Source organism: Mchenga conophoros, linkage group LG20 (genome assembly GCF_057382185.1).
Source record: "Mchenga conophoros isolate Kocher_MC1m ecotype Shallow Benthic linkage group LG20, M_conophoros_male_GT1.1, whole genome shotgun sequence".
Taxonomy (NCBI): domain Eukaryota; kingdom Metazoa; phylum Chordata; class Actinopteri; order Cichliformes; family Cichlidae; genus Mchenga; species Mchenga conophoros.
In genome coordinates this window covers 10,417,275-10,442,350 of record NC_140545.1, presented here as the reverse complement: position 1 = coordinate 10,442,350, position 25,076 = coordinate 10,417,275, and the positions used below count along the sequence as shown (strand labels likewise).

Genomic DNA, 25,076 nt, shown 5'->3' with positions numbered 1-25,076 from the left:
GTGTAGGATCAAGGACACATCTAAAACCTGCAGGACACCGGGCCCTTGAGGCCTGGAGTTCGAGACCCCTGCTCTGGAGCTTCACCTTAGCTATCCACAACAAACCTTTAGGGCACAGCACATAATCTTCATTTTCATATTAAACTTTTTCCTGTGAATTTCCCTAGAGGTCAAAACCCCTGATATTTTACCCAACATCGATCCAACATCAACATCTTTCCTCTTTTTTCGCCATAAGCCATCACAGCCTCCTTTTCTATCAGTGATGCTGTTTTGTAATGGTTTACATTTGGTTTCAAGTCTTTCAGTCTCAACTTCTAACCCTATTTATGATTTTGAAACTGTGTTACTACAAAGAGTTCACAGCTTTCTTTTTCATGGTAACCTCACAAGCACACTATTACTGTACTACTAAATAATAAAGATACCTCTGAACAAGACCAGTGGTAACGGTTGCCCTAGCAACTATAAAATTATTATCAGCAATAAAGGAAGTTGTTAACATGTACTCTGGATTGTATCTGATGCTATCTTGAACGTCTTCCTTTCACTACAAACTGAGTCAGCTGATACCAAACATCCTTTAAGTTTATCGACACTTTGAGCATTTGCAAGGTGCTCCGAACTTAAAACCCATATTTGCTCTGCCAAAAGTAAATAACTTGGGTTCACATAAAAGCACTTTGGGTGTTTCAGTCATAAGTTACTCACTACCCGCAACACACACACCAGATAGACGTCCCTGTACACTTTGGTTGACATCAGGCTTGGATGCAAACTGTTTGTATGACCTCTGCAGGTGTGTCAGAGAAATTAGAGTAACTGAAATGGCAAACTATGAATATGTAACAGCTCATCTGTCACTGTCTCAGTGTGACATTTGGTCAGAAAACATTTGAACACTTTGATTTAAAACACAGAAGAAGTGACTGAAGTAGTGTTTACTTTTTAAGGGATTAGTATTGTATCTTATTCACTTATTCATTTTGTTTTATTTGTTCTTTTTAAATGTGTGTAAAGTACAGAAAATTACAAATGAATATTTAAGCTCTACATAGCATTGTTATCACTTTGACCATCAGCTCAATCTACTGGGCTTGAAGAAAAGGTCAGAGGTCAAATGTAACATGATATTTTAAATCTTTACATGGTACTTTCTTTAAGTTGACAATACACAACACACTTTTAAGAATCATAGTTGCTAAGTCAATTTTCAACCAATAAGTTATTGAGTGGACTTTGAAGGGGAAGTATGCCAAATTTGAATAGATTGCTAACATGAGCCCACTCTACACCCCTACTAGGTCTCAACAGAACTCATTCAAGACTTCATTCAAAACATAATCTCCTTTGTAGAGGTAATACAAATCACCAAGCAGCATGTCATAGGCACTACAAAAACAAACTATTAATTGAGCAAACATACACAAGAAATGTATCTAAAGCAATCACAGACAATGGGAACACATTTTGTGTTACACTTCCTAAAAGCATAGTGACCTAAGATGCCCTCTTACCCGTGAATATTCTGTTCCTGCGCTAACACAACTGCCCTCATGACTCCACTGTATTGCACCATATTTCACTGGCGTGACCTGTGACAAAAAGGCAGCTGTTAAAAAACACAAACAGGCATACTAAAAGCAGAGGACATGACACCACAGGAGACGGGGTTCGGTTACAGTTCACAAAGATTTATTTGTACATTCGTTACATTAAATGAACAGTATAAAACCTTCAGGACATGCACTTCTCCAAGTGGGAGTTCAGGGACTGTTATGTTTGATTAGTGCTTCATGTACATTTTAATAAAAATGCTAAACACAATAAAAATATTACATGCAGTAAACAAAAATCAAAAGGCGCTTTTGCATAATGCATTACTTAAAAGATGTCTTCCATCATTGGCCAGCAATGTCTCACCTGCAAAAACACTGCTTAAAAGGACTAACTTTGACTTTCTCGTTATATACAATTCATATTCTCCAACTCTTAAACACATTCATTATTAATCATCCGACAAACATTTCAAGTAAGTCCAAATATTGCAATGCTTCTTTCCCACTGTGGGAGACGAATTTAACTGCACTGCCAACCAACCCTATTTTGGAACCCATTAAAATATAAAAGGATTTCTCCAGAAAACCTTTTCCAACAGTTGACATCACTCTGCAGCCGTCCATGTGTGCAAAATCACTTCTTAATGCACCGAGCACAAGGGAGGAACCAAAAGGAAAGCAGAAAATTTAAAAAGGACTGCTGCAAAGCAGAAAAAAATTAAATAATATTAATAATAATAATAATAATAGTAATAAAATGCTCAAAAAAGAAGAAGCAACTGGTGAGTGTTCTGATGTGAAGTACCCTTTTCACCTGAGATTAGATTTCTTTATAAAATAAAATAAAATAAAAATTATATATATGAATAAATAAAAGCAGAAGGTGAAAGAGAACATGGGGCACTTAGAAGAGCTTAAAATACAAGTCAATGCGGACATGAGAGCAACACAGTGACATGTGTATAGGGCTTGGGTAACATTTCCATACATATTCAACAGTAAGTAGTGGTAAGACGTATATGACCCACAGACCTACATCGAGCACAAGCATTGACATTTCTCCCAGAATGAAAACGTTGATTGTTTTAGACCCTGTGAAATTATAAAGTGTAAGGCATTGCTGAAAGAAAAGAAAAAAACCTGATGCTTAAATTTAATAATTTGGCAATTTAATTCAGTTCTGCTAAAAAAGGCAACATTGTCATCGCAAAGAAAACCTCATATTTATCTCAGCCTTCCAGAAAGAGCAGTCACACGGCACATGCAGCAGCACTTTAACCCTCTAATCAGGCTCAATACTAAAGACAAACATGCATTATTCATGTCTCCGGACAATCATTTCTATGCCAAGTAAGGAGGCTTTTTTTTTTTCTAAATTTGTCCTGTAATTATGTATTCTTGCCAGATTAAGGCTTTACCATTAGCTAATGTAACAGGCTATTATTTAAAAGGCTCTAGACTGTAAAATTTTGAAGGATTTTAAACCTCAAACATGGTCCTACTTTGGGACTAGTGCAGAGGACGCAGGCATGTTATAATCTAGATGTGTGGCCAGAACTTACAGTACAGCATAAACTACGGGTGCAAAATAAAAATGAGAAGTCAAAACATTCTTTAGCTCTCAGTTATTAAACAACTCCTCACCCAAACCTTAAATCCTCCATTACAAAACAAAAACAAACCTCCAAACTGGATAATTTGGTAACAACTGTTCCCATTTTCTCTAAAAAGGAAATAAAATAAAACATGGCATGTTAATGCAATTCCACAACCAGTACCGCTTAAAAAACTGGGAAAAAAAGTGCAAGTCAGCATGGAAACCTCCATCTCTGCAGAGTGGAGAAAAGGCAAGTTTGTTGTATTTCCTGAAAGAAGTTATTTTCATCTGAATGAAAATGTTAAAACTGATAAAGTGAGAACTCGGACAGATGCTGCAGCCATGAGCATGTTATGTAACAGTGCAAGCTTTAAGTATTCGGATATCCTCATTCTCTCCCGATGATGTGCTGTGTGTATGTGACAATACTTCAGAGTAACTACTTACTGACAAACCGAAATTTAATCCCAAACGTACACAACAAATATGTAACCGTCAGTGAATATGCAATGATACTGTGCAGTGCTGTATGTTTGCACTGATGATACGCCACCATTATGGTTCAGAAGCACGTTTTCTAAGTGTTAATAAGCAACAAGTGACTTTTCTTAACACGGGTGTGTGAGCTGTGCAGAAAGTTCCGGCTATGGAGTGTCAACTTTTTACTAAACCAACAACCAACCATTTCCTGTTTCATTAATGGCTTTGTATATGTGCGTGCATAAAACTCTCATGTTACAGAGAAGCTTCTGGTAATTGTTCTGTGTCTCCATCAAGCTTCTCCAATCTGCTAAATAATGTAATTATCATTTTCTATCTATATCTCAATTGTCAAATCATGTGACAGCAAATGTCTTTGATTTGGCATGACTCAGTCTACACTGCTCCCATGTGTGAGGAATACCAAGATAGTGAGTTATAATGCTGTTTTATCAGGCTACTATAAGACTCTGCAGTCTTGCATCATTGCAATGTGATGTGCATCACGCAGTGCTTCTACAACAGGAAGTTTCTCTGATTACATTTAAGAATCAGAGGTTCATCACAAGCCACATCACATCTCGTTGGTTTATAAGTCTTTTAGTTTATGACTACGCAGTGGCACAAACTGTTACACCCCATCCTGTCAAACTATCAGACTCAGTGGCTGCAAACACACGCAAATGTATAGATATTCACGTGCGTGTCTGTCAGCACCACGGTTCACGCTGGGCTCTGCCTCGAGCCAGACTGTCGGCTCTCTGCCAGGCGCTCTTCATCAGCTCGAGTGCCTCGCCGCAGCGTTTCTGCACCAATGGATCAGAAACGTCTCTGTGAGGAAGCTCAACCTGTGTGCGGAGAGGGTGCATGAGGGTTACATCCTGACAGTAGTTATCTTCACTGGCTGCACAGTTGCTCTATTTTTTCTTAAACACACAACAATTGACAGACTAAGCGATGTTGTTACCTGAAAAATGGCCTTCCATGCGTCGTCCAAAGCCTGCAGCAATCGATCTCTTTCTCCACAGCCGCTGAAGTACAAAACCCAGGGCGGGAGGAACTGTGCCCGATCAGCTGCAAACTCCTACCAACAAATTGGAGAATAACAGTGATGCTTATTATAGTGTTAAAAAAGTGTTAAAGCAGTGAAATGTAATTTATGCAATGTACATGGGGCAGCCGTGACAGTAAGTCATCTACTAAGTGCAAGGTTGGTGGTTCGATCCCTGGCTCCTCCAGTCTGCATGCAAAAGTGTCCTTGGACAAGATACTGAACCCTGAAGCGTGTTCATAGAAAGCACTCAGGCAAAAAAAACTGCTTGTATGAATTTATGTGTGTTATACAAAGTGTTTTTAGAGCTTGAGAAGAAAACAGCTGTAGAAGAATGAGTCTATTTACCATTTGAGAGAAAATGAGGTAACCCCTCAAACTGAAATCTGATGGCACATTCTGTAAACTTTAGTTCCACCAGATCAGCAGTGCAACAGTTCTTGACTACCTCGAAGGCAACGGCTGTAATCGGCTCAAGCATGAGTTTTATCAACATTCATTAAATTATGATACAATTTCCAGTGGTTCCAGCAGTGCTGTACAATTTCCAGTATAGGACAGAGATTACACTGGTAAGCCATGTTAGCAAAACTAACACCAGCTTTAGAAATGGTCACTCACAATAACACAGTACGCCATGTCTGCCTCCAGGCTGACAGCGATGACATCACAGATGTCAGCGCTGCCCAGTGAACGAAAGAAACTCGTCTGGCAGTCCTGATGGCAAGTCAGCAGCTTCTTGTCTGTCACCACGAGACAACATGGGATACACGGAGTGGGGGAGACACCCTGAGGAATGACCTGGAAGCAAGGTGGTTGTATGTCATTTTAATATGGCCGATACATAGAAGGAAAATAATGCACTTCCTCTTTTAATATCTAAAATAGACCATAACCATTGCTCTTTAAAGAGTTTTTTTATGGTTGGGTGAACCTCATGAGCACTAATGAACAGGCTGTGTTTACTATCTTTCTCTTCTCACCCCTTTAGACACAGACTGGCAGAGTAACTGCATCCATTCAGCCATGTCCTGCTCGTTGTTTGCACTGAGCACCAGCGGAGGGCGCTCTGTCAGGATGACTTGGAAAGCATGTGGACGTTCTGTGTTGTTTGAGCGACGGCAGCCTCCACAGTGCTCTCCTCTTTTGAAGTGAGAGTGAGAGAAGTGAGAGAATACAAACGACATGAGAAAAATATACCAGTGAACTTCAGTGTCTTTGGACATTTGCTTCATGGATTTTGAAGAATCTGCATATGAAGCCTACCCCATGGTGACTGAGAGCAAGGGGGTCACATCTGTTCTTTCTGCATACAGGTACAGAATCCCATTACTGCATGACAAGAGAGCATAGTTACATTCAACTTAACAAAAGACACATTAAACACATACAGTTCACTATGACTGCTAAAGTGAATAGAAGGAAGTGAGGTGTATAGTAAATGTAATCTACACTTTTTGCACATAGTACTCATAAAAGTATGTCAGTGGTGTTAATGCTTATCAGTGGTTTATTTGCTTTTTCAAGGAAAGAGACCTCAGAAAACTGATAACACACAATGCTTGAGGGTTAATGTTTGATATTAAAATAAGGAGACAACAACCTGCTCGTACCTGAGAACGAGGTAGCAGTTCTTCCACTGCTCTTTACCCAGGTATGTAGTTCCAGACCGATACTGCAGAGACCCTTCTTTTGTGCTGGAAAATCCTCCAAGATTTGGTGGACCACCTTGGGGAGATAAAGTCATGTCCATAGGATCCTCCCAGTGAACCAGTGAATACAGTTTAATAGACACTTCAGATACCTGGGAACACAGGTAAGGATCAGTTAGCCACCTCTTTTAAAGTCTGCCAAGAAATATGAAAGCAATAAAGCAGGGACTCTCAATTATTCTACAACCCTACGAAGAAAAACAATCATGAAGATGTTTTTGATCTTCTACTGTGATTAATGGGTTTATGAGATGTGCAAGTCACTGCATTTTGTTTTTATTTACATTTTACACAGTGCCCCAACTGAAACTGGGGTTATGATATTTGATGTTAGGGATGCTAAGCTGTTTTGAAGGAAAGTGGTTATTTTAGTATAAATATGTACTCTAGAGGATGAAATATGTACATATATGTACTCCTACCTGAACAGGTGGACCATGAAGTTCTTTTTTATACATCAGTAATGATTGAAATGAATGTGATCATCGTGTTTAAAGTTACTTTACCTCGGAGTGAGACTCCTGGGAGACAAATTTGGTGAGCGCCAGTTTTTCCATGGTGGCGTCTGTCAGAACTGAGGGGTACGGAGGCTCTCGACATCCTTTTACCATAGCTGACTTGAGACTAGTCAGGAACCAACTAAAAGTCAAGAAGAAATTGACTTGAGGTCAGAAGGAGGCGGGACTGACAACCATTTGGTGGTGTAACCTTCGTGCTTCTATAAAGTCAGTATCTCTCCGGCTCACATCCTTACAGTTGGATGGAAATACTTATTTAGCCTCCTGCTTTGGACATAAAATTAACTTAAGTCACAGAAGAGTCTTCATTTCAGTGCAGATTATTTGATTTCTGACATGTAAGCCCATACATGCATGCAAATATGAAAGGAGAGACTGCGCAGGCATGCTGCAAAGACATAATCATGTCAGATTATGTCAATACTGTACATGTCAGACACTGCGTGGAGCTAAACTGGTAAAAACAAATATGAGGCACCTTGTCAGCGAGGTGTCAGCTGTGTCCAACAGGAATTTTCTTCGTCTGTTGGTGCAAACCAGAGTTACTGTCTGCTGGTCGAGGCCCACCTAAATGAAAACGACATCATGACATCATCAGAAACAAAACTGTCATGTTTGGCTTCACAACTCAGAGCATGTAGTCTGTATGCGATGTACCCTAAACCTAACCCGCCCTGGGGCGCCTCAGTGCGCCCCAGGCTGGCTGTGGCTACAATGTAGCTTGTCATCACCAGTGTGTGAACGTGTGTGTGAATGGGTGGATGACTGAATGTGTAAAGCGCTTTGGGGTCCTTAGGGACTAGAAAAGCGCTTTACAAATACAGGCCATTTACCAATATAATATGATGAGGTAACTGCGTGCTGCGTAATAGAAACATGCAACTTCTGTAATTAAGAGCTTACTGATATGTAGTCCAGCTCGTTATAAGAAACAGCATCTTCTACTGTGTAGGGCTTCTCTGCTGCACCTGCGGAGGAATACGAGACATGCAGAAATGTTAATCTCATGTGTAAACATTATGTGCAGCCCAAATACAGGCACTGCTATCCTACTACAGCACATTAAGCTGATGTAGTACTCTAAATTATATAAATATGTCAAGATCTTATTGCAGCTTAGATTCTTTTATTTTATTTATATAGTTTTGTATGTAAATCTTCTATTTCTTCTGTGTTTCTCATTTGCTGATATTTCTAATCTTTTCTATTGTTTTCAAATGATTGTGCATCCTATTTATATTATTTATGTGTTCATTTTTTCTCTTTGGCATCTTTTGTGGACAGTAAAGGAAGATTTTGAATGTTCAGGGAAATATGTGTCTTTACTGAGTAACGACAATAAAACTTGAAATTGTGAAACTTGGACACCACTGTTCCCACAACTGTTAAATATATACTTTAAATATATATTGTGGGAACAAATGCCATTATTATTAATTCCCAGTTTAAGTTTTGGACTCGTTCATCCCTTATTACAGACAAGACTTTCACCCTTTCTAAGCAGGTAGATGTAACAGTCAGTCAGCAGCAGATAAAGAGGCTGCAGGTCCCCCTCCATGTGACCTGTGCTCATCCTCACCATCTGAAAACGCAAAGAAAAAGCTGAGACAAGTGTTGGAAACTGTCTGCTGTAAAGCAGCCTACGACATGATGTCGATGTTAGATAAATGACATAATCCACACAGGACTTTTAGAGGGATGCAGTTCATCAGCAGCTTCATTACATTTGTTGATTATCAATGTTACTTAACTCTGTTACATGATGATTTTTGAAGAAATTGGAATCAATTTAGGTTTTTGTTTACAGGGTTGGTGTAAAGTGTGAAACATAACCTGTATCCACTTCTCTGATGTCAAAACCAGCAGGTGCAACAACACTAAAACCACCATCCCTTAAAGACAATAAAAAAAACTCTCTCTCAGTCTTTACCTTGAAGAGCTGCTCCTCATTTTCTCTGAACACATGAATCATAAGCAGCAGCAAGTGATTGTTGTCCACCCTGAAATTTGAATGACGAACACTATTAAACAAACATTAAACAACGATATAACAACAAACAGCTCATTTTGTTCAGCTGCTTACTTAAACTCTGCAGGATGAGAACTTTCAGAGGGACTAAGCTTCTCCTCTTGTAATACTTGTTTTGTTTCTTCAGCTTTAAAAGTCTCTTTGTCTGTTTGTGCGTCTTCCTCCTCCTTCATGACGGGTTCTTGTCCTGCAATCGCTTCTGCTTCTCTTTCATCTTCAAGGCCACCTGAAAAAGTTTGTGACTGGCTAAGCTCTGTAGAGTCATGGTGGCTACCACGCGTGGGAGCAGAGTCTGGACTGTTGGGGGTAAAGCAGCAAACGTCTGCAGGAACAGGAGAGGTCGGCAGGAAGCCGGGGCTTTTGGCCAGAGGGGAGCAAGAGGTCTCTCCTGGGGCCGGATCAGGTGGTTTACCCCCTGAATCCTTACGAAAGGGCTGCTGTGCAGGAGGCTCGGAGCTCCGATAAGAGCATTTGCTATTTTTGTCCTCCTCTGGATGTTCCCAGGTGTCCTCTCGATCCAGAGTCCCATTGAGCTGGTCAATGACATCACACAGCGGTTGGCCCAAGCTGTCCATGGAGGTGTCTGCCATCTCTGGGAGTCGCAGGCCTGTTCCATCATCACGTCCTTCATCCAGAACCTCTGATCCAAGCCGGCTTCTCCTCAACTCTCCTTCATCATACAGCTTCACTATAGAGCAGTTAACTAAATCAGCATCTACTGAAGTGATGCTACTTTCCATTTCCACTTGTTCAGAGGAGATGGAGTTATGGGTGCTGCTGATGGAATCTGTAAAGCTCTTTCCACGTCTCTTCTTTGTTGGTTTCCTTCGTTTTGCCATCCTGGAACAACAGAGGCGTTAGCGCTTGTTCAAAACACCAGAAATATGTGCATGCCAGTAACGGAAGCTGTATCTACCCTACCTAATAACCTCAAGCTCATTGCTGTTGATCTCCGTGTCATCCCCTGTGGTGGTGCTACTGTGGCGGCTAGGCACATGAACTGGTGTGATGTCAGCTGAGGTATTGGTGTCAGAGTCCTCGTTGAACGGGTTGTGTCTGAATGTGGGACTGTGAGGAGACACAGGCGGTAGCTTCACCCTCACAGTGGTAGAAAGCACCACAGTGTCGCTTATGACCGTCTGTGGATCAGAGCCACTGGATCGTGGGCAGCTTGCCTGGTCAGTCAGGTCACCCTCTACCATGAAAAGGCACAGAGATTCAATTATTTCATGCAAAAGCAGCAGCAGTTACTACATTTACATTGACACCATTGTAGAAATACACAGAATTTTTTCGTTTGCACCGTCCTGTTGGTTTGGTAGCAAATACTACAAAGAAGTAATGTGAAGGAGAATTCTTTCTATTCATGCATTTTTATCAGAATGTGAGAAGTGACCAACAAAACAGCGCCACAAAAAAGTGCGTGTATTCCTTCACCTGTGTAGCACAACAAATGTTAGAGACTGCAGAGTTCTTGGTAGGCCTTTGGCAGAGTCAAAAAAAGCACAAAATGCAACAAGTAAGAGCTCAGTTAGGCACACAGGCAGAGGTTTTCTTTTCACAGGCACAGACCTAGGTCAAGCTTTATCACTGTAGCTGGCAGAGTTAGATGATACATGGATATGTCTGAATAATTTAGAGGAATCAGTATTTGACATTAGGGTTATTAATAATGACTGTTGTGTTTTTGTACAAGCTGCATTTGACAATTATATTCTCATCAAAGCTTCAGAAAATGGAATAAGCATGCTTTGTCAAGAATATAGAGAGCCATTGGCAGCTAGGATGGCTCTGCAAAAGGAGAATAGCATTTGTTATCCAACAGCATCCTGCTTTTTCTAAAAGGTGGATATCTGGAATTGAGGTATTAAGAACTAGAACATCTGTGCATGACAGAAACCTGGAGTATCTCAGCCCTGATGTCAGCAAATAGGACTACAGCTTAAAGAGTTAGACGACTTTGAAGATTTCTCCAAACAAACGATGTTCGGACCAATAATTTTTTGTCCGTGGAATGAACTGTGACAAATTTCACATTTGCAGATTGCGTGTGCATGCGGGAGCTTAATGTATACACATGTGGTAAAATATAGTAAAAGCTCATTTGAACTCTGCGACCAAGAACGATCATCACCTTACACTACAGCTTAGCTGAACCTAGGCCAGTGCAACGCATGACACAGGACAACATTACACAAAATGGTATGCCAGACAGACAGACACACAGTGTACCGGAGACAGACTCAATGAGGTGAGTTACAGCTACTTCAGGAGCATCTCTTGCTGTGGTAAATAATAAGGCATAGTGAGCACAGGGACCATTCTCCCAACAAGTAACACATGCACAACATGACGGAAGCAAATACAAATGAGGGCAAAATTATTAGTCCAACTATGACATTTAAAGCTTATGTCAAAAATGTCCTTTTTTTTTTTTAAACAGAGCAAGGAATTTTTCAACACATTTCTAAACATACTAGTTTTTTTTAGAAACCATAGATAAGTTCAATTTGCACACAATAACATTATTATTTCAGGGGGAAAGAAATCCAGGATCAATATTATTAGCCTCCTGAAAAACTGACCTTTTTACTGAGCCATAGCACAAACTACTTTAACTTTGTGATAGTCAAAGTAAAATCAAGTTAAAGCTGAGGGTTATCTTCCAGTTTACACAGTATAAAAACTTCAGCGAGGGTTTGAGCTGTCACTTGAGAAATCATCATGCCAAAAACACAAAAAAATCTGTTAGACTCAAGAAAAACAATTGTTGACGCTCACAAACCAGGAGATGGATATACAAAGCATTTCTAAAGTGTTATGAACTGGAGTGAGAACTATCATCAAGAAATTCAAAGAGAGCGACACAGCACAGAACAAACCTGGCTGAGGTAGCAAGGGAACAATTTCAAAGACCGAGTCGGGAATTGTACTCTCAAAGAAGACGATCACTAGAACCTTGCACAGGAATGGACTGTGAGGTTGTAGACCAAGAAAAACTTATGTGCAGTGAAACACAGTGGTGGGAGTATGAGGAAGTAGGTATGCTTCAGTGTTTCTGGTACTGCGAATCTCATCAAGGTGAAAGGAATCCTAAAGAAAGAAGGATATGTGAAGATTTTCAAAGAAACCCTCAAGCAGGCCGCAGCAAAACTGGGTCTGACACCATTAATCCAAACATAAGTCGCTCCTGGAGATGAACTACCTCCAGTTAACCAAAGTGAATGTTACTGATTGGCCTGTACAAAGCCTGACTTGAGTCCTCAAAAACTGTGGGATGAACTGAAGATTGAGATCCATGCCAGAAGACCATCGAATCTGGAGGAGCTTGAGAGAATCGCAAAAGAAAAATGAACTGGGATTGCTCAGCAGACGTGAAACAAACTCCTGCAGGCTGTTATCCAGCAAAAAAGATACACAACTGACTTTTAGCATCAGGAGAGCTAATAACTGTGACCCTGGTAGTTTTTGTGAAATAATTTTGTTCTCTGTGTAAAATAATGAAAGCATCTAAAATAAAACAAGGATGTTTGGAAAAGCTGCATTAAAACAAATCTTTGGCCTGTTTAACAGCACTCGGAAAATAATTTTAAAAACAAAAATGTTCATAGTGGGGCTTATAATTTTGTACTCATTTATAACCCACCCAACACCGAGTTCCCAGGTGAAACAAACTTACTAGTCAATGTTTATGATGACCTTCCTGTAAAATAAGCCTCTCTTCTAACTGAATTAATATGATTATTTAATAAAGCTTTACTAAAGTCTTTCAGCTGGAAGTACCTATGTCCTATGCGTGTGTTTATTAAATGCTACCTTTTCTATGAGGTTCACTTTTGTAATTATTAGGGGTGCAACAATACTCGTATCGATATTGAACCGTTCGATACAGTGCTTTCGGTTCGGTACGCATATGTATCGAACAATACAAAATAAATTTTTAATTTATTTTATCAACTTTCCTGCTGACGATGCTGTCTGTGTTGAGCGCTCAGTGGATCTGCGCTCGACAGTACAGCCTAGGCTGAGTAGTCGAACGCAGATTCACTGAGCGCAGGGCAAGCTAGCGAGACAGAAGTTAAGCTCTCCTTGCAACATGGCAAATTGAACCTCCCCCACCCTCATTCAGATCTGGCGTTTGGAATTATTTTGGTTTTCATGTGACGTATGACCCTGAAGGTAAGCGGGTCATGGACTAAAGTAAAACAGTATGTTGGATGTGCCACGCAATGCTCAATTACATGGATGGGACCTAGTGTGTTAGTGCAGTTAGCTCATTAACGTGTTGGCCGTCCAGCCCCATGCACAGGCGATCCGTGGTAGCTCGTTAACAGAGATTTGCCGTGTTGTGGCGTTAACATCATTTCAACGAGATTTACGCTGACAGCACTAGTGGGAACACAACAAATATGACTGCACATTTACACAGACATCATCCTAGTGCAAAGACAAGCGGAAGCAGACAAAAACAACAAGCATGCTACTAACTTTAGCCGAGTCATTTAGACAGCCGTTAGCACATGATTCTCCTTATGGGGACCTGATATGTTTAATATGCTGCTGAGAATATAGCCCAGAAGAAGCGGATAGTATAGCTTTTATTTTGGAAAGAGCCATTTCTCTGTAATAAACTCTCTTTTCCAAAGATGAGTGATTCCTCAATCAGATACAGGGCTCGCAAAATCGCCTGCTCGATGTCCTGGGGCTAGCGATTTTTCCAGTCGGGCTACAAAAATCTATCTCTACCCTGCCCGTCGGGCTATCGTAGGAAGGAAAAATATATGTCAATGCTTTTGCATTCTTTCGGAAATGTAGCTGGGTAATTATGTCATTGGCATCGGTGAGCCACTGCCAATATGTGACATATTGAAGTCGAGTTTGAATTTGCGCTTGTTTTTTGCTTTCACTTGTTTCACTTTGCAATCGTGCGAACTGTGTATAGAGAGCGACAGCACTGATTGGTGAGTGATGATAATTACAAGTGAAATCTCCTGCAGCAAGCTTAAACATGTGAGAGGTTGATCGCGCAGAGAATCGCTGAGCGTTATGTGAGTGCCTGTGTAAAAGCAGCAGGATATATATTGTAGCGGGTCAGGGCTGTTCCGGGTTCTGTTTGTACAGTTATGTTTTGTTTATGTTGCCATAGTGACGGGTGACGCCCTCTCGCTGCGACGGTGTGTCCTTCCGGGGTCAGAGGGCGCCCTGTGTGTTGTTGTTGTTGCTGTTGCTGCGCTGCTGTGCTCCCTGGCTAGCTCACGGGAAGCAAGACCAAACGATACCTCCGTCTCCTCGTTGTCTGAGCTCGCCACATTGGTGTCAGAAGTGGGATGATGGTGGCGCCCCATGTTCTGACCCGAGTGACTTCCCCCCCCCCTCGTGACCGGCCAGTGCGCCAAAAGAAGGCACCTGGACATTTGCAGGACTTTGTGTGGGGTAATGGGGTCGTTGGGGACGACTGACCCCTTAGGTGGGGGCTATGTAGCAGGTCAGGGCTGTCACAAGCGAAATAACCAGGGCTGCACATAAGTGGTCCGCAGGTGCGCATTCGCTGTCAAAATAAAAAACGGGCACAAGATAAGAAGTTGCAACGCGTGTTTGCATACATAAGATTTTCAGGAGGAGGACAGACATTTGTTTAGAACTCTTAAAGATGTCGAAGAAGCTCCTTTAAGCAATTACTGTGATGTTCCTCCACCTCCAAAGAAATGTCAGAAGGAGTCCGAACCACAAAAGAAGCACGTATTCTCGGAAAAGTAGTTGCAGGAGGTGAGCTGGCTTCAAACAAATGATGAACGCACAGAGATGTGGTGCGGAATGTGCCGTGAAAATTTAATAAATGACAAATTAAAAAGGCATTAACATTTTTTTGTATCGAAAAAATATCGAACCGTGACACCAAAGTATCAAACCGAACCGTGAATTTTGTGTATTGTTGTACCCCTAGTAATTATGGAAGAAAGCACTGTGCTTTTAAATTTGTATTAAATGTACATAATGCAATTTTAAATTCCCAGCTATGGGAGTAAATGTACATCACATTCATTCATAAAAAGTCAGTCATGTGTCACAAAACTTCAGATTGAAATTTGCCTACAATTCAACTGAAATCACCTACATAAAACTCAACCACTCTTACCCATTTCCCATTAAGTGTATTTCTGTGTCTTGAGATACAATATTTTACACCAGCTAGCAGTTTTTACTGGTAGAGTATCCAGCATGCTTTAAGCACAAACATGCCAGACAGTAGGAAGGAAAGGAAGGAAGGAGGCATGGTAGGGCAGGAGAGGGAGGGTTGACCAATGTCCCACCTTCCCAGTCTGCACTTGGCAATGACTGCAACACGGGGAAGATGTCACCAAAATCATAATCTAAAAAAAGGAGGGAATAACATTCAACATTAGAGAGAGGTGGAGTGGAGACAGGTGAGAGGAGACTTAGTCAATGTCACAGAAACAGTAAAACAACATGATATGTGGAACACAAAATAACAGAATCAATGCGGAAAACTAGACTAAAAAAAGGAGAACTGGCTTGGTGCTTTGTGGGGTGTGAATGGGAAATGCTTAGTGCTGCAATCACCCTGATGACAATATTCAATGACAAATGGCATCTGCACGCCAAGTCAGCTGATAAAATGCACTTTGATATCTGTGAGTAATAAAAGGCCAAGGTCAAACTAACTTCTGCTTTGACATGCCATTAGCCTGACATCACAGTATGAGCAAAAGCACATGAGTGTGTGATTGCACTGATGTGAACCCTGATTACATCATAAACCCCAAAATACAGCCTGCCATGCCTGCATGTCCTCTCAGCAGAAGAGCAGAATATAATGACACGAGAGCTAATTCCACACACTGCAGACACAGCAACACTTAAAACTAACACTACATATTTCTATTGGCTATTAAAAAAAATTCAATAAATAAAATAAACTGACTACTCAATCTTGACTTTAAGGGCTATTAAAGAATTAATAGCGTGTAAAGTTGCAAAGATTGCAAAACCAGTTAGTCTGTTTCTCTACTCTAAAACACACATAATCAAATCTGAAGAAAAGTAAGAAAAGCAGGAAATAAAAATTAGCTACGGATTAGCACATTAAGTACACCTTACCTTCACTAGAAGGAGCTATGGCACTATCATCCCACTCCAGGTTGGTGGAGGTGAGGGAGGTGAAGGAGTGCAGAGACAGGCTGTCTGAGCTGGGCAGTCTTTCCTCAAAGTCCAGCAGGTTCTGTGGTTTGTAGTATTCTGGCATGTAGGGGGCCACATCTAGATAGGGCACATCCTGAACCACCAAGACCCAACAAAAACATATAGTTATACTGCAGTCATTTAAGAAATTTAGCTTGTATTGATATGGTAGTCAAGTATATGCTAACCAGCTCCAGATCGAAGCGAATGAACTCCAGGCCGGACACCAGTGTGAGAAAGAGCGTGAGGTGGTCGTGACTGCAGACCAGTGCGTTCCTACCCGTGAAGAATTTTTTTAAAAAACAAAAATTTGTGAGACGTGTTCACAAAAGACAATGTTTCAGTTTCAATATAACTGATTAGCAACATTTCATTTCCTTTAAGCCATCGGGATCAAACGACTAGATGACTTACTTGAAATAATACTTATGCAGCAGTGCTTGGTTCTCCTGAAAGAGCCGAAGATAGCTCTCTAAAGAGCTCTCGCTCAGTGCCAGGTATAGCCATGCACGACCTACAAACAACAAACATAATAGTTCAGTAATAATTTACTCTCCAAGTACTCCACATGTGTGTGTGCTGGTCTAAGAGAGATGCCTCACTTCGACCAAGGTTGGTTGCTATGTGCTGAAGCTCATCTATCTGCCGCACAGCCTCTCTTCTAGTGAAGTGAAGGACCAGCACCCAGTAGCCTGAAGAAATGTCTTGCAGCCTGCAGTGAAAAGTGTATATGTAAACTGAAACCAAAAGCATCCACAAGTTGTAACAGATATCATGGATGGACATAATTCTTGCAGAAAAACACAGAAAAAATACAACTGATACAAATGTTTGCTCTTTCAATCCATAGACTTTATACAAAAGATCTATTCAACATCTGGATCTGAAAACTGAAGCAGTGCAGAAGAGATTTTAAACAGCATTCTCCCTCATCAGCAGGGGGAGTCTCACACAGCTGCAAAAAGTCAGAGCACATAGCAAAAGTGGACTGTTCGTCCATTGATTCATGGCCTCAGTAAACATTTTCTGGAAGAGTTTATGGTCTCAGTTTCTAGGTTCAGGTCTTATGGAAACAGAACATGATGTTTATTTTGTACAAGGCTATGCTTTAGGGCAGGACCATCTTGTTGTTGACAAATCGAACAAGCTGTCTCCACACTCATGGCCTTTGATCAATGATAAATGGGCTTTGATCAATGATCAATGGACTTTGATCGGTGGTTGTTTATCAACGGTTGTGACAATTTGCATATTAATGATCAAGACACTGATCTCACAGCTCATTGTTCATTCATTGGGCTGGTCTCAGTTACTGTACAAATGTTCTGTTTTTTAAGGTTGGGGAAACCTACAGTCAGCTGAGACTGAAAAAGTCATTTGGATGAGTGACGAAACCAACCTTTTGGGGTGTCTACACACTGACATGTAGCTTGAAAGGACTCAAATGGCAACAAGTAAAATGCTCAGCTTGATGGGAATTTTGCAAATCATGGTGTCATGGTAGCTTTTATGTACAGTGTGTGCAAACTGCTTCTAGTGACCATCTTACCCATATAGCAGAGCGTGGTCAAGGTGTTCACAGAGCCGTTGCAGTACCCGGTCGTGATTCCGAATAGCTGGAGTTTCATCCTCGCAGGCAGCAAAGTAACTCTGCAGCTGTGAAGAGACATCGTTGGTTTGTTTTGTTGTTCATTCACTCTAGACAAATAAAATAGCCACCAATAACCATGTAAAGGACCTCTTCCCATGACTGAATTTGTAAAACTGGTCATTCACTGTTATTTGTATTGCTTTAGTTTCACACAACGGCATCTTTGATTTCAAACTATCTGTTTGAAATCAAAGATGATGTTGTATGAAACTAAAGCAATATAATTGATGATGAAGTTAAAGTATATTTATGGATGCCATCAACACTGCATGAATAACATTTAGGACAAGGTCTCAAGAAAATTAATCATACAATACAACACACAGTTAACCAAGGAATTTAAGCCAAGTCAAGGACTTGCCAAGAAAGTTCGCCTTTCATGATTTACATTGACAGTCAAGGTAAGTTGGCTGCAGCACAGACTTCATAAAATATCTTTGACTCTGGGCTGGAGACTTCAGCTAGCTATAGGATATGCATGTATTTCTTGTTACCTATAATAGGGACAGGAGGTACTAAACAGGCTTTAGTTCATACATTGTTCACGTGATTGGTCTTCAATGTGATTAGTGATGAGCGGTGCCACTTCTATCCTTGTAGTGACTATTTCACTTCAAATCGCATGTGCTGGCACCGAGGACCAAATAGTGACAGGCAACACTGTTTCATTGTCCTGGACTGACCTGCAAAGCCCCTTGAACTTAATCCTGAACCTAATATAATGTATTAAAATACCAAAGCATGAACAAACTGTGTGCGCTTTGGGGTTTGAGGATTGCAACTCAAGAAAAAAACGATCATTTATTTCCTGTGACTTTATTCACATGACTAATGTTTGTCAGAGGTAAACACTGTACATTTGCCCACAAGCTTGAGGAATATCTGCTTACAAGCACTGTTACAGTCCTTTAGGTGTCAGTCCAATAAAACATATGAACATGGTAAATTACAGGGTAAAACCTGGTGAAACACAAATATTTGCTTGATGGAATAAACAAATATGGAATTTTTCTAATTCAAACACCCGATTATGGGACTGGTGATTTGGACTGGAAAATACAACACAGATAAATGAAAATGTCAAGGGGAAGAAGATTAAATATATAAATAACAGTAATAATATAAAACGATATAAAACAATAAATAAAATGACAAAAAATAAATCATTAAATAGAAAAACGTGGTTTTTGAAAACGAATGCAAAAGCTAACTGGGAGAGAAGAAGGAAGACGGTGCAATGCTGTCTGTCAGGTTATAGGAAATGTTCCACAACACCTAGCAGATCTGCACATGACTTCCAAAATGGCCCATTACTTACATTTAAAATCAAGAGCAAAGATCCACTGACCTCTTTTGCTACAAATGTGTCGGATTTATGGTTGCAGGTATGTTTATAACAGATGCCGCAGTAAACAAACACAGGGGCTTGGTGTCACTTTTGTTACCATAGCCAAAAAAGACACAAACTTCTACTTAACTGAGAGCTGGAGCCATAAAACATTATATGAAACATCTACTGCGCTATTTTCTCTTTATCAGTAGGGGCAAGGCCCTCCTGTGTCCTCCTGACTTGAAAGTTGCCCTCTTTAGCAGACAAAAGATGACCTAATGTTAGCTATAGTGATTCAAACGTGTGAAAAATCTTAACGCGAAAATGTCTGGCAGTATTTTAGCGGTAACCAACCCCAGCAGCGCTTACCTTCTTAACAGAAAATGAGATATTTTCCAATATACGATCCTTTACTTTCAGTTGATCCATCACTGGTCTGTTGGCAGCTTTCAGCAGGCAGTCAGCTGACTCAAAGCACTTGTTTTGCTAAAGCTAACGCCGCCTGCAGTAGCTTGCTAACATTATCCTGCCCACCAACACAACTGGTTTCCAAACTAGCAATATAGGACTAATGTCAGTGTTAGCGACCGACACTAGCTCGGGACTATAGTGCTAACGCCAAAAAAACAGCGAAGCGGTGTAACCTCAGTCACTGAACAGCCCGGTTAACCTAGTGCAGTTACCCTATGGCTGTGCATTAGCTTTAGCCACTCGACTTTTTTTTTCTAGGGGCTTGCGATAGCTAACAAGTTTTAAAGTTAACCCACATTTTACTGTTAGTAGAACTGATTTTTCTCACACTCTGCGTTTTATTACTTTGACTGCCACTTGTGAACTACGCCTACTTTAAGTCACCTCTTTGTGCTTATTTCCGTAGTTAATTAATCAATGTAACGCATGCTAAGGTTACTTTCATGCTATCGTCTTCTGAGTGACAACTGAACTCACGCCGTCAGTGAGTTACGTCAATGACGTCATCCGGTTTGTTAATCGCAGACTGAAGGACCTTAAATTTTCGCAAATTTAAAGATTTTATGCTCAGAATTGTGCCAAAACCCAATATCAATGTAAATTAGTGTGTGATTGAATTAATCTGAATGAAGTGATGAATTCGGCACAAGACTCCACTGTTTTAACTTAGTCATAAACTTTTTTTCCCCAGCGTTTCCAGCTCTTCTTCAGACCTTGTTCATCTTGGTAAATGCTAAAGCACCCTGGCTCTTTTTTAAAAATGTGCACATATCAAGATTAAGGTTTGTTTAATATCTAGAGTTTTGATAGTTGTTCATTTTTACTTTTCCCCACATTTCGCTTCTTGTTAAGTATCTGCACATTAAAATGAGTGTCATTAAACATTTATTTTGCCTTAAGCACAAATCATAGCAGCTCCACATTCAGTGGACCAAACCACTCGTAACATTTCAATGAACACCGTTATTGCGTGTTAAATTACAGAGACAACAGGCATTTCTATTGAGTGGAATGTCAATATTTTATTAAGATGACTCCAACTTATTTGGAAACACATTAATCTTATCAAAACAAACAAACAAATGAGTTGTTGCCATAATCAGTGCATGTAGTTACCACAATAAACTTTTCTGGCTGAAAAATAAAACAATGCAGGTCAAATTTTATTGTAAATTTCTTCCCCATTTCTAAGCAAATGTTTGACTTGAAATATTTAATCAATTGTAAAGCAACTTTAAACAAACGCTGACTGACTTCTGAACAGACAAGGGCCACTGAGTGATTCCAAAGTGTAAAAAAACCTCCCACAACCACTGCATTACAGTCAGGGCCTCTTTTGGCCCTCAGACCCCGACAAAGTGAGTTCCCCAATAACAGAACAGAAACAGTCCAAGTCCCTGCATGAAGACTCAAGCCATCACGACATTCATTTCCACTCTTCACACCACAAGTTCACTTCCAGTCTTATTTTCTCTTCCCCACTGGCATTCTGTATTAGTCAGACTTCTCCTTCTCTTTCATGTGGAGGAAAACTACGCTGAAGACAAAGAGTCCAGCCATCATGGAGAAGACACTGGCATAGTATGGGTAGGCTGAGGGGATGAAGCGCTCATACTGGGTGTGCTGCAGAGGACGCACCGATACCTACGGTGGAGAAACACAACTGGATTAGTTAGCAAGCCATACAGCACATCAACTAATAGGTTACTATGTTACTATTACAACAAATGATTGATAAAAGAACAGAGGTAGTAACCAGGATGATTAATTGAGCAATACTTTCCATATTTACCATTTCTATACATTTATCTTATAGTAAATAAACTCAACATGACTCAGTCTTTAGGAGGGAACTTCTGATGAACTTGCCTGAGTGGAGGAGTAGAGATGTGTATATCCTAGTCGGTTATAGTCCACTTTGAACTGGAAGACTCCATACACATCAGGCAGCTTGAACTGGACACTGTATTTACCTCCTAGTTGAACAACAATGGAACATTTATCATAAATGCAGTTTGTAAATATGACGAGAATATGAAGTCAATCCTGCCAAACATTATAAAAACAATACATGTAGGTTGTAAACAAGACGTAAATGAATGTAAATATATTCTATAATACAATACCATACCATTTTTCTTGAGATAAGTCCGGACGAAGGGATCGATCCTCACAAACTCAAGCTGGATATCATCTCCGTCGAATGGGATCCAACGGCCCTCGGACAACATCTCAATGACAATGCTGTATTCCTGCATGAAAAGGGTTTACAGTGATTGAGCGACACTGCATTAAAAACAAATATCTTCACGGTGATGATAACAAACAGACAACAAGACCCACCACGAGGTCGGTGATGGTGTATGCTGTGGGGGCGTCGGTCTCCCCCACGCGATGATGGGTAACAGCTCCCACTCTGAGGACTCCAGCCTCCTTGAACACCCAGCGAGACAGAGCCTCGGCCAGCTCCATGTTCCCTGTCCGCTCGTGCCTGAAAAAGCCCACAAGGACAGGGAACACTGACATCTGTAACCAACTATATTGTAACCAAATCTAATATCAGTGACTAGTTATTACAATCTTACATTTTAAGGCTGTTTTCCACCTACAGATTAGCTTTAGGAGGTCAAACGCACTAAACTGCAAACTCAGTGGAACACATTCTAAGCATCTAAACTTGCAGAAATCTGCAGTAAATGTGTTTGAACTTGTAACATTCACATGGAAGAAAAACAAGCCAGGCCATCACTGACAGGAGTACCTCTGTGAACCTGGTGTGGCTTTCTGCACTGCAGAGTTGAAGAAGGCATCGCTGAAGAAGTCCAAGGAGCCACTAAACACCACTCTGGCATTGTTTCGAGCCTGGAGCCCAGCGATCAGCAGGGTGTTCTTGCCAACAGCGTGGGGGTACTACAGCATTTTAAAAAAAAAAAAAAACACAAAACAACAACAACATTAAAAAAGTAAAATTAACTTAGTACCTCCTGTCCCCAAACGGTCATGGCCAATAGCTGCCCCTCCCTGAGCGTGGTTGTGCATGAGGTTTGGTCCTGTTAAAAGGGGTGATACCGAGAAGTTTTTCTTCTCACTATCAAGTGTTTGCTCATAGCAGGTCTTCTGATTGTTGGAGCTTTCCTCTTCACAATACAATATAAAATGCCTTGAGGTGACTGTTGTTGTGATTTGATTCTCTCTATAAATAAAATCAAATTGAAGTGAACTGAATATCCATTCAGGCTAATAATAGTTATACAAGGATCTCAACTCAACTTGTTTATTATTGGACTCTACCAGCGTAATTTTGCGTTAAAAATAGTTGAAAATAATCCTTAATCATCTCATACTGGGCTTGGTGCTGCCCTGTGGTTCATTCTGCCTGAACAAAGCAGTTTTAGCTCCACCCTTTGTTCTGAAACTTTGACCACGTTATACATCGCGGAGAAAATGAGGTAGTGCACAATAAGCTTGTCTTTTTCTTCCAAAAGCATTACTACACAATTTTAATTTTAAAGGGCTACTTATCATGCCCGGGACAGTTTGTCCTGAATAAATCATAATTCATTACCTGACATTATCATGACATGTCAACAGTATTACCTGTGAGATGGGTCTGTCAGGGAAAAAGGAGTAGGAGGTGGAGGACCCAGTAAGGATGTCCAGGACAAGAGGGTTGTCTGGGTCTGCCACCATGCTGGAAGAAGTGAGCCACATTCAATATATTTTCCACTGAGCATGGGAGTTAATCTTTTACAATGACTAAAAATCTAACAACACTATCTGTTACATCTTCTGACACAAGTCTCTGCTCCAGCTAAAAGGATGAATTTATCATTTATTACACATCAGCGTGAAAATCACTGTGCTTACCCGACACCCTTGAATAAAACAGGTTTCTTGGTGGGTTTGCCGACAATAGTGGGAGCTTTCAGCAGGTTCTCTGGGTCAGCGACAATCAGGGTATGCTGGAGTTACAAAAGATCACAAATTACAACAACATAACAAAACATAAAATGGCAGCTGTGTAAAGGCCAAGCCATTTACCTCTCCAGGATCAGACACATCATAGTTGTGATGATCAATGACGGCAGTCTTTTCCTCGTCAAACTCAATGCCACACTCACTGCCCAGCTCCCTCAGAGGGTCGCCTGCGAAACAAGAACAAAACAAAAATACTTGAATGATCATACTTAAACATTTCAAATAATATACGACTTGAACAAACACTGTTATAAATCAACTGACCGATGTCTGAACTTGCAGCAACCAGGACATTGCCCCCACCGTCAATGAAGGATGTAATAGTCTCCACATTTATATTTCCACCAAAGTCTGCGGATGACAAAAAAGTGTTTACCTTCAGGAAGAAATCACCTGCCACAATTTATTTATTTTTTGTTTTAACGCTGCGAAACTCACCTTCAACTGATGGTGAGAAGATAATTAAGTGGTCATACAGGAACTGGCCATATTTGATCAGCGACAGGGAGGGATCATCAGCGGTCTTGAAGGTGAGGTCAAATCCATGGTCTGAAGAAGACAGATGCATTATAATTAACAGTAACAATGCTGTACTAAGGCTAAAGTTTTAACACAGTGGTTTTTGAAAATTAGGACATGTTTACTACAACAGGATACAGCAAAGGTGTGCAAGCTCTGATGTTATCTCTAACAAAAGCATGCAATATCCCCGAGTATTACAAAAAGTTGTATCTTCAGACAAAACGTTTTGTTTTACATGTCTTCTTAAAACAGTAATAACCCAAACTGTATGAACTCCTCTTTTGAAGACTGTTGCCTAATCAGGAAAGTGGATTTCTCCCACTACTGTACCTACCAGCAAACCAGAAGAGCAGAGGAGCGGAAATGCAAATATGCACGGAAATGCATAGTATTATTTAAATAATTTTAACAACAACAGCATCGAGCACATCTTCATCTATATTATTATATTACACTGAGTTGTAAGAGGCTCAAATTACGTTAGGACCGCGAACACATTCCAGCTAAGCTAATGTTAGCATTCTTGCTATCGTGCATCAATTTCTGGTCTAGCAGCGGCTTTTTGTTAGCTGCCAAAAACTTGCTGATGCCCGGTAAACGAGGCATATATACGACTGCATAGCAGAGTAAGTAAAGCTGCAAAAAAATAGTATTATCATACTGACCTGCCAGACTGCGGAAGAAGATTGAATGGGTGTCTTTGATGTTGAGGTTGTCCAGCAGCACCAACGTCTTACCGTCAGCCAAAGCACAATGCAGCACGGAGGCTAACGACAGCAATAAAAGGACGCTATGGTCCAAAAGCTTGAACCGCCTCATTAACACCGTTCCGGTTCGTTTTTTGGACGATGATAAAGAACCGGACCGGTTCGTCTGCATGACTGCTGTCAGCACCGCCATTTTGCTGCAGAAGTCGACGTCAGCGTTAGCAGTTGACTAAACTCTGACCCTAAGAGGCAGCCAATCACAGAGCGGAAC

At 40.7% G+C, this 25,076-nt stretch overlaps 2 protein-coding genes across 4 annotated transcripts; both read right to left on the bottom strand.

Annotated features, from left to right (window-relative positions):
- Positions 1–1,678: 1,678 nt before the first annotated feature.
- plekhm2 (pleckstrin homology domain containing, family M (with RUN domain) member 2) lies at positions 1,679–20,053 on the bottom strand. Of its 2 annotated transcripts, XM_085259602.1 has the most exons (20): positions 19,497–20,053; positions 17,696–17,802; positions 16,749–16,858; positions 16,561–16,660; positions 16,335–16,422; positions 16,066–16,240; positions 15,258–15,317; positions 9,868–10,141; positions 9,001–9,786; positions 8,848–8,917; positions 8,409–8,499; positions 7,821–7,885; positions 7,396–7,484; positions 6,906–7,038; positions 6,301–6,491; positions 5,954–6,019; positions 5,671–5,830; positions 5,309–5,488; positions 4,604–4,720; positions 1,679–4,484 (listed from the first exon to the last, which is right to left on the bottom strand). In XM_085259602.1, exons 1-20 carry the CDS (start codon positions 19,554–19,556, stop codon positions 4,347–4,349), a joined length of 3,060 nt encoding a protein of 1,019 aa, XP_085115728.1. In that variant the 5' UTR covers positions 19,557–20,053; the 3' UTR covers positions 1,679–4,346. The 2 variants fall into 2 exon arrangements, with proteins under 2 accessions (XP_085115728.1, XP_085115729.1); XM_085259603.1 differs by lacking the exon at positions 15,258–15,317.
- A 541-nt stretch (positions 20,054–20,594) lies between these two features.
- On the bottom strand, positions 20,595–25,035 carry ddost (dolichyl-diphosphooligosaccharide--protein glycosyltransferase subunit (non-catalytic)). 2 transcript variants are annotated; one of them, XM_085260406.1, is made up of 11 exons: positions 24,764–25,035; positions 24,015–24,125; positions 23,841–23,927; positions 23,640–23,743; positions 23,466–23,560; positions 23,196–23,289; positions 22,360–22,508; positions 21,942–22,089; positions 21,730–21,850; positions 21,468–21,574; positions 20,595–21,242 (listed from the first exon to the last, which is right to left on the bottom strand). In XM_085260406.1, exons 1-11 carry the CDS (start codon positions 24,996–24,998, stop codon positions 21,093–21,095), a joined length of 1,401 nt encoding a protein of 466 aa, XP_085116532.1. In that variant the 5' UTR covers positions 24,999–25,035; the 3' UTR covers positions 20,595–21,092. The 2 variants fall into 2 exon arrangements, with proteins under 2 accessions (XP_085116532.1, XP_085116533.1); XM_085260407.1 differs by having other exon boundaries at positions 21,034–21,247; positions 21,473–21,574.
- Between the last annotated feature and the right edge of the window lie 41 nt (positions 25,036–25,076).

Excerpts from the sequence above, each read along its gene's own strand:
- plekhm2 (XM_085259602.1), bottom strand. The coding sequence starts at position 19,556 with ATGGATCAACTGAAAGTAAAGGATCGTATATTGGAAAATATCTCATTT. Across the intron at positions 15,318-16,065 it reads CATAGCTCCTTCTAGTGAAG|ATTATGATTTTGGTGACATC; the intron begins GTAAGGTGTACT and ends TCCTTTTTTTAG. Across the intron at positions 5,489-5,670 it reads GCCAGTCTGTGTCTAAAGGG|GTCATTCCTCAGGGTGTCTC; the intron begins GTGAGAAGAGAA and ends CCTTGCTTCCAG.
- ddost (XM_085260406.1), bottom strand. The coding sequence starts at position 24,998 with ATGGCGGTGCTGACAGCAGTCATGCAGACGAACCGGTCCGGTTCTTTA. Across the intron at positions 23,561-23,639 it reads ATGTGTCTGATCCTGGAGAG|CATACCCTGATTGTCGCTGA; the intron begins GTAAATGGCTTG and ends TTGTAACTCCAG. Across the intron at positions 21,243-21,467 it reads ATCTCTACTCCTCCACTCAG|GTATCGGTGCGTCCTCTGCA; the intron begins GCAAGTTCATCA and ends TCTCCACCGTAG.